The sequence below is a fragment of the Pteropus vampyrus genome, unplaced genomic scaffold (genome assembly GCF_000151845.1).
Source record: "Pteropus vampyrus isolate Shadow unplaced genomic scaffold, Pvam_2.0 Scaffold504, whole genome shotgun sequence".
NCBI classification, from domain to species: Eukaryota; Metazoa; Chordata; class Mammalia; order Chiroptera; family Pteropodidae; genus Pteropus; species Pteropus vampyrus.
Window position 1 is genome coordinate 581,919 of NW_011889285.1, and position 9,737 is coordinate 591,655.

The 9,737-nt window shown below is 36.6% G+C and overlaps 1 protein-coding gene across 1 annotated transcript; it reads left to right on the forward strand.

The window, feature by feature from the left end:
- Positions 1–4,264: 4,264 nt before the first annotated feature.
- Positions 4,265–5,248, forward strand: LOC105307586 (putative olfactory receptor 52P1). Its single transcript, XM_011383137.2, has one exon. The coding sequence runs from the start codon at positions 4,283–4,285 to the stop codon at positions 5,246–5,248; it is 966 nt and encodes a 321-aa protein (XP_011381439.1). The 5' UTR covers positions 4,265–4,282.
- The last annotated feature ends 4,489 nt before the right edge of the window (positions 5,249–9,737 follow it).

Consider the following 9,737-nt stretch of genomic DNA (forward strand, 5'->3'; position numbering starts at 1 on the left):
CCCAAATTCTTAGTAGACACGTCAATGATACAATAACATAAATTAAGAAAATGCATTGACTTCTGTATCATTCAAGTTTCAATCAAAGAATTACAACTAATAGGAGGGGTGTGTGTGTGTGTGTGTGCGTGTGTGGTGTAGTGTATTTGAGATGTGGAGAAATAAAATACAAACAAAATAAAAATAGAGAAAGAATTTCAAGGGAGTAGGCTACAAATATCCCTTCCCTGACTCTTTAACAAAAGCCTCTATCTCCACCTCTGTATTCTGACCTGGTCAACTAGAATAAAAAAGCTTGAATGCTCAATTTCCTAGAGAACACAGAAGCTCCCTAGATGACTCTAGCCATAAATCCACTGCCACTCATAAACTCCCAAGTGGGGCTGTGAGATAGGTCTCATCAGTATAACAACCTCTTGGCCCAGTATTCAGATAGTTGAGGGTGGGAGACTAGTAATCCTCTTTCAATCTTCTGAGGATGCTTCCACAATGCTGTGCCTTCTCATTTCTGCTGTCCCAGAGACATGTGAGTTTGGATCAGGAAAGAGTCTGCAAAAACATTTCTTAGCCCTTAAGAGAAGTCCATCTGTGCAATTGGGTGAAGAGAAGTTTACTTCAAAACAGGGAGAGTGAGATTTAGAGGTCAGGAAAGAGGATTTGGCTTAATAACAGCTCTGTGCAGTCTAATTTGGAGTTTTATTTAACAAGTTTCCTAAAGTAAGAGTTTTAGTCTGGTATTAGGCTCAATGGTTGGAAAAGGGAGGACAGTGAGGAGCTGACAGCAAATAAAGGGACAAATGATATATTAGCCAAATCAGGGAAATGGGAGGCATTATTAAGAAAGTTCATGATGCTTACTATGATATTGCTAAAATTACTTTAAAAAAATTTCTCACTAAGCATTTGAGAGAAATGTATGTGCCTAGTGAGATAGACACTGCAGGGATCAACAGGAAAAAAAATGGGCAAAGGGAATCAGCAGAACCTTAATGATTATCTTGAGCTTTTCTTGTGCTCTAGTGTTCTCACAACGGGCAGAGGTAACCCAAGTTTAGCTATGCTCTCGTGCAGACAGAATGACAGCCTTCGGTTTGTGATGCAGTTTCAGGCATGGAAAGTCTTCTCTATCCCTAGTGTTTTCTCCAAATTGTGATGTCAGAACTTTATCTTACTGAGGGAATTGGTTTTAATGTCACAATAAGAATTAGAATAAAGATTGAGTCACAGGGACAGGTTCAAATTGAGTAAGAATGGTCAAAAGTGTTTACCAATATCATAAAATATTTTATACAAGAGATGGTGTGAGACTAAAACTTATTTCAGTGAGTTAGATGGGATGGTGATGAGAATGAGTGAGATGATAATAGCACATAGCCTTATGAAGAAGTTGGTATGTGTAAAGGCTGCAATGCCTTAGAAGGAAACTATAAGAACTGCAAGTAATATTCACTTATATCAATCAAATTAGGAGTCAATCTAGTCCAGTGATATGTGGTAATCTATGCTCAGTCCAGTCTCTACAAGAAAAGAAGTCATAAAGCATAGAGCCAGAGACCTAGGGGGCAGGAAGGGACCTCAATAAAGAATCATCAAGTTAAGCCTTCTGGCTTTGGGTGAGTAAATTAATGAAATGATTGAAAATTATAAAACTGTCTGACATAAACTAAGAGGCTGGAGTGGGGTAGAAAGCAGGGCTTTTCTGCTTCTTCATCTGAATCTAGATCCATTATCTATGTTGAGCTACTCAGTTGAGCAGAGATCCACATTAGCTCAGCAAGCAAATCTAAGTCATAAAAATCAGAGCTGAGTGCATCTAGTTTGGCTAGCACAGCCAGGGAAACTATTTTCCAATCTCCTAATGATTATTATGTTGCCCTAGAAGGCATATGGGAAAAAATTATAAAAAACGTTTATCAGCATGTTTGCCCTACAATTGAACAGGTCTCATTATATAAATGTTCAAGCTAGGACTAGATTCTAATTGGTTAAGGAAACTGCATGAGGATCCTGTACTGGATATGAGATCACTTTGCTATTATACTGAAGGCAATGATAATAGTAAATGACATCTATTGAGCACATTTTATGGGTCACAAACTGTACTAGGTACTTGTCTTTAAATTTCAACAACCTTACAAATTATTATTATTAGCATATTACAGATCAGAAAACTGTAGGATCTTACAGGAAAATTGACACTGCCATTAAGATGTAAATACAAAAATCTGTTTGCAGTTTTATGAATTCCAATGCCTACAGTATTTTTTTTATCATCACACCTTTCTGCTTTAAAAACTCTAAGATCATACACCTCCAATATTTTGCTTCTTCAAAGAATATGTAAAAATAAGGATGAGATCTGTAGTAGACTTTTGTCGGAATATTAAGTGGAGGTCTATAGAGCTCAAATCAGATCAATAACAGACACATTTCTGGACAAATCCCAACTTTCATCTTAATATACTTCTCCTTAGGGAAGATTTGACCCTAGGTCAAATTGATCAGAACCTTAGATCTTTACTGTCTCTGCCTTCCCAGACATAAACTCAGAGAGCAGTGTGTCCAATAAGACTCGTCATATGCACCTACTGGTAAAAGCCACATTTATCTCTCTTCTGTAGAGGGCATATGGTTTATTGGCCATGTGCTACAATTAGAATATCACTTGTCATCAACCTCCTCTCTTTCTGTTTTTCCTTATGTCTGTGAGAGAAAAAAAATAGTTGATGTTGTTTAGAAACAAGCGTGGGCCATCTGGTGTTGTTTTATCTCTTAAATCTACCCACAAAGTAAGGAAGGATCTTCTATGCAGTCTGAAAATAGAAAAGCTGCTTCTCTGATTTTTCTTTAGTGAGTATTTATATATTATCTGGTCTGTTAAGGCCTAGGATAGTTTACCTTTCTTCTCATCTGAGATATACACACCTGGAGTAGGAAAGAGTTGTGACAGAGTTGATTCTCCTTTGATAACTATTTTCTTACTCTTCAGATTTCCTAGAATCAGTGGGGGTTTTTTTTGTACTGATTATCCAGCTTTGAGAATAGGGCTAGTTATAGAGGAGGTTCTCATTAAATATTTGTGGTTGAATAAATGGATATGAATTGCTGGGCAGTAAAGTTCTCATTCTCATTTTAAAGCTTCCAGTTAAAGTGATTTCTTAGCTTTTATCTTAATTACTAGACCTTTGTTTCTATCCCATCACCATCATGGTTTCACATATTCTACACAATTCCTTTTAGTTTAAGTAATCCTTCCTGTGGAATGTGTCTTCCTATGCAGGGGAGGTAGAGGAAAGGTGGGATAAATGAGAGTAGTATAAGATTTTTCCGCAAGGAAAGAGGAGTCATTACTGTCCAGGCATGAGTCAAGGTAGAATTATAAAATCACTTCTTGACATTATGAAAGGGTGAGATTGAGAAGGATTTGGCTACATCTTTCTTTGAAATCACCAAAACCCATAGATAGAATGTGAATAAAGGATTAACACAAGAGTGGACTATAAAAGGCTAGAAGTTTCTGTTTTAGAAATAGAATGAAATCCAAAAAGGGTTAACTTTAACATATTGAGAAATGAAAACTGAACATGTGAGGATAGCTGAATCATCTCGTGGAATGTCAAATGAAAGTTGATCAGGTATAAGGGGAAATATCTCTTAGTCAGTGAAAGGTGTGGAAACAGCTGTGGTAATCTTAAGATCAGAAATAACTACCAAGCCCTAAGTCTCAAACTTGAACCTATTCTAAGTTGAAAAGCAAGAGAAACGATGTATAATTTCATTCAGTGAATTATGTTGGAAGTTTGTGTTCTGAACTGATGTTCCCACATATCTCTTCCCATACTCTGAGAGAGAGAGAGAGAGAAAGAGAGAAAGATTGAGAGAGAGAGAGAGAGAGAGAGAGAGAACTAAAAAGAGTGAAAGAGGTCTATACCTTTCTTTGAGGACAAGAAGTCTTAGCTAGAAAACAACTCTAATGTATGTAAATGCTTATTTAAACCCTTTCTCATGTTAATTTTATTTAACAAGTATGGCTGTGCCAGGCACTATTCAAAGCTCTTTACAAATATTAACTCAAATAATTCCCTTAACAACTCAAACAACTCTAGGGGATAGTACTATTATTATCCCAGTTTTATGGATGTAAAAGCTTGCTTAACATAATATAGCTAGTGAGATTACTCTAGGCTTGTTTACATCCCTGTTCTGTGTTGTCTCTTCAGGTAATGTGATACAATGTGAGGGTTTCTAATGAAAGAAGATATTCAGAACTCTTGACCAGACCATGGAGTCTCCTAATCACACCAACCTGGACCCTTCCATCTTCTTCCTCCTGGGAATCCCAGGTCTGGAACAGTTCCACCTGTGGCTCTCACTCCCTGTGTGCTGCCTGGGCGCAGCCACAATTGTGGGCAATATAACCATCCTGGTTGTTGTTGTCACTGAACCTGCCCTTCACAAGCCTGTGTACCTGTTTCTATGCATGCTCTCGACTATTGATTTGGCTGCCTCCTTCTCCACAGTTCCAAAGCTACTGGCCATTCTGTGGTGTGGAGCTGGACATATCTCTGCCTCCGCCTGCCTGGCACAGATGTTCTTCATTCATGCCTTCTGCATGATGGAGTCCACTGTGCTGCTGGCCATGGCCTTTGATCGCTATGTGGCCATTTGTCACCCACTCCGCTACGCCACTATCCTCACTGACACCATCATTGCTCGCATTGGAGTGGCAGCTATGGTGCGGGGGTCCATGCTCATGCTCCCGTGTCCCTTCCTCATTGGGCGTTTAAGCTTCTGTCAAAGCCATGTGATCCCACACACATACTGTGAGCATATGGCTATAGTGAAGCTAGCCTGTGGAGATACTAGGCCTAACCGCGTGTATGGACTGACAGCAGCACTATTGGTCATTGGGGTTGATTTGTTCTGCATTGGTGTCTCCTATGTCTTCATTGCACGAGCTGTCTTTCGCCTTTCATCTCATGAAGCACGGTCTAAGGCCCTAGGGACCTGTGGTTCCCATGTCTGTGTCATCCTCATCTCTTATACACCAGCTCTCTTCTCCTTTTTTACTCATCGCTTTGGCCGCCATGTTCCACTCCATATTCACATTCTTTTGGCCAATGTCTATCTGCTCTTTCCACCTGCTCTTAACCCTATAGTATATGGAGTTAAGACCAAAGAGATTCGGGAAAGGGTCATCAGGGTGTTTCAATGGGGTCAGGGAACTGGGATCAAGACATCTGAGTGATCCAAGAGCAAAGAACAGACTTAGTTCAAAATAAAAGAAGCTTTTCAAGATTAAATGATCCTCAGTATTTGAGATTGGAAAGAGGTTTTAATAGAGTGGTGATGTCCTCTACAGGACCTGCTAGACCATTTCCAAGATTAATAATCACAGAGTAGGTCAAGTTGGTTTAGCATTTTTAACTTCCATCTAAGGAAATATAACATTGGGAGAGTTTTCCAAGCTAGTTTAGAAGAGCCTCTGTATAGTCCAAGGACCATTCCTCACTTCCAGGCTCTCTTCTAATGCCGCAGGCGTGGATTTCTAACCTCATACTTTAGGATATGTCACCATCTGTAAGGATCAGAAGATAGGACCATAGAGCCATGGTTAAAGAAATTAGAGCTGCAAGAAACATATGCTTTTGCATAATTCCTATATTTCTCCATCAGCTGTTGAAGCCAAGAAGAGGAATGACTCAGCAAAATCCATAATATTAGCTAGTGGCAGAGCAAGAGCTTGAAAACTAGAATTCTTTGGTATGGAACAATAAGACGTCTATGGATGAGGTCACAGGAGAAGTCAGAAATAACTATTCATTTCTAACCTTGGGATAGTCATCCCATGGATATATTTTTGTCTCTATCATCTGGAGAGCCAACCTCAGTTCAAATGACCTGGATAAACCACCTGACAAGCAATTTCCAAATATTCTAATACATTTGTACTATGGGGGTGGGGGTGGGGAGGAGGCTTCCAGAAGTCATTAACTCCTAGCTCTTGAACCTATAAAGGACAGTCACTTACCCAACCAATCAGAGTAGGAAGACTTTGCCATTCCTTTTTCCATTTATAAGGAAAAGGGGGCCAAATAGATCTGAGTCCATCAATTTTAGTTTACCTTATGTAGTGGAAAGTTCTTAATTGTATCTATGAAACTGGGATTGGAAAACAGTTATTGTAAATCCTAAGCTTTCTGTTTTCCAAAAAAAGAATAACTTTAGACAATTGGCCTAATACATTTCATTAACAAATAAACACTTTTAATTTTTAATATTTTAGTGATGCACACTGTCTGCTTGTCATCCTTTCAGTGTGCCATCCAACACTGTTAGGTAGAGTAAGCATAAAACCCTCTGCTGGAAATTCAGACTCTCCCACTGTAGGAGATGTCAGTCCTGAGAACAGAAAACTAAGCACCAGATTTTTAAAGCTTACATTCTCAGGAATATGAATGTTTTGATTGTGCTATTTCACATAGGTGGAGATGAACAGTTTGCAAATATTAGAATTCAATAATGTATGCAGGACACTGTCTATTTTTCAAAGGAAAAATAATTATTATAGTGTTCTATAGGAAGATTGCTAGTGCATAGACTGGTACTGGTTTCAATTAATTTTGTATTCAAATCTTCAAATTGAGATATTTTTAACAGATTTTAATACTTTTATATAATTCTAAACACCATAGTTCATAAATTAAATTTTTATTTTTTTGTTTCAAATTGTCCATCTTCCTAGCACACAAATCCCACAACCCTAACTCTGAAACAACTCTGTACTCTGTGTCATATGTTCCTATACGCAGCACGTGGAGCACTTTTGAAGAAAATATACAGACATGCGGATTACAAGCACTATTTGTTCACAATTTCAGATTTTAACTGAGATGTCATTGCTACATGGCTATGCTTTTACCCTGCATGGTTTGCAATAAGTATGTATGTATGTATGTATGTATGTATGTATGTATGTATGTATGTATGCATAATATGTATGTATTTTATTGTGACATTGGTTAAAAAAATCCAATAAGTTTCAGCTGTACACTTTAACAGTAAGGCATATATATATTTACACTGTGTGTTCACCTCCCATAGTTAGATTTCTTTCTGTCCTCTTATACACCTCTTGCCCCTTGTGGTTGCCAAATTCCATTAATGTTCATTCCATAAAGAGAAATAAAATGATTGGAAATAAACTCTCTTAAGTTCTAACCCTCAAATGAACTTTTGACATCTACAGACTTTATTTCTTCCCTTATTACTGTATTCATTTATTACCGATTCTTTTTTCTGATCACACAAGGTTCTCAAAATATGCTCTTGGAAGCTCAGACTGTCACCCACTTCTATTTATTGTGTTCACAACCTGTTTGAATTTAGTGGCGTTTTTACCCAATAGCAAAATTTTCCTTGACTTTAGTGACATTTCTTTTCTATGAAAATTTCTGGAAAATAACTTTGGAACTAATTATTTCTGCTTTCCTTACCCAATCCCTATTCCTTCCCTACATTATAATCTGAATTCAACCATAAGTTGAAGTTTCAAGTGGAACTCTGTTGTCAAAGCCACCAGTAAACTTTTAAAATTGGATTTCCTTACAACATGTTATATTATTGGCCATATCTACTTCTCTGAAATTCATCAGCTGCCACTTCTGTGACATCACATAACCTTAACTTTTCTTTTATATCTACAATGTTTTCCTTCCTATTCTCAAAGAAGTTATATTAGATCAAAAAGAAAACCTCACTGAGGTCCCTAAGGAAGAAATAATAGTATTTCGAATCCAAGTGCAATAAGACTAGAAATAATAAAGTCAATATCTTTAATATTTCGAATCCAAGTGCAATAAGACTAGAAAAAATAAAGTCAATATCTTTAATATTAAGCAACTTTAAATTTAAATGTCATTGAAATATCAGTTTCCCCAATAAAATCAGTATGGGCTTTTTAAAGATTAACTTGTTTTTGGTATGATAGAATGGAACTCTTATACACTACTAGGAATTTATTTTAAATAAATAATAAGAACAGAGTGCCACCTTGATTCATGAACAGATACATTTATTGTAGCATTTTATTAAGTAAAAGAATCCCTGGATATCAAAAGATAGAAACATTTAAATAAATTCTATTCATCTGTTTAATAAATATTTATACAGTCTTAAAAATCTCCTTTAGAAGAAAATTTAATGTGCTAGGTGTATACTCTTATTGTAAAAACAGCAATATATGTGTAATGAGATATTATTTCATTTCTATTAAAGCATCTACCTGGACATAAACTCATATTAGTATATTTAAAAGACACACTGATAAATGTTACTTCACTAGAGGGACAAGTAAATATATTTTAAGAGGTAATTTAAAAAGAATACTTTAATGAATGATTGTATGAATAAATCATTGACACAATCATTTTAAATGTATTCAACTTGGTTCTCCCAGGGTCTTTGTAAAACTTCATAAGAAAAGGAACAAAACCCTGCAGTAGCGAAATCAATTTCTTTTAAAATATCTAATTTCTAATCTATGTCCTGCTATTTATCTATGACAACATTTATGTATCTATATATGTGCACACACGTATTCATCCATTCATACATGCATGCACACATACATGTACATGTTTGTAATGCAAATACATGACTTAAGCTTTGATGGCTGAGGAGTCCACTTCAAAGAGGCATCTACTTCAAAAAGGGCAATCTTGAATAAACACATTGCCAGTAATGACTAGATAAAGAGCCAGGCCAACCCCTACATGGGCCTCCCTTCCCCAATTCCTCAGCTCCTTTGTTTTAGAAATCTTGGTTGATTTCAGTAACTGACCTTTTAGGCATCTTGTTTTTTCTCTTCCTGTACTTTAAATTCCCATTTAGTTGTTTGTTTACTTAACCCATAATATTTGGAGCCTGGTTTATTCAAAATTAACAGTATTTCCAAAGTTTAGATATTTTATCTCCAAAAAAAGAGAGAACAATTGAAAAACTATGCCATCACCTGCTAAAACATAGAAAAGGCTAAGAATTGTCACAAATTATGCATTGCAAGCCAAGTATCCCCCACATCACAGGGAGATTTCTTTATAAAGAATATGGTGCTATGCTTCTACACAGGATCCTCCTTGCTGTCAATGACTGGTCATTTGCATGCCCAAGGTGTCTATTATCTCCCATATGTCATGGTGGGTAATGATTCTCCAGTTGTTACAATGGTACACTCATGTTTTAGATTTACAAAGTGAGCCCATCAAACCCTAGGCCTCCATCCTTGACCCCAATAAAGGCAAAACCCTAGGTATGCTCTCTCGCTCTCTCTCTCTCGATCTCTCTCTCTCTCTCTCTCTCTCTCTCTTTTCACCCACACACACACACACACACACACACACACAATGGCCTCACTATGTAGCTCCAAGTGTGCATGTAATTTCTGGGACCTCTAAGCAATAAACCTTGTCTCTTTAAAAGTTTATTGGGGAAACTGTTGGGAAAAAAATTAAAATTTTCTTTAAAATAATAAATTTAATTTGTTAGGTTTGTACCACTAGCTGGATCTTTGACAAATTTATTGAACTTGTATAGGACCTGAAACTTATTGTAATAAAGCATTTCTAAATGATTAATATTATTCTTATGAAAATGACAGCATATAGAGATTATTTTATAGCAGGTATTATAGGGGAAATATTAAGATTTAGAATTAAGCATTGTCCAGAATTGTCAAG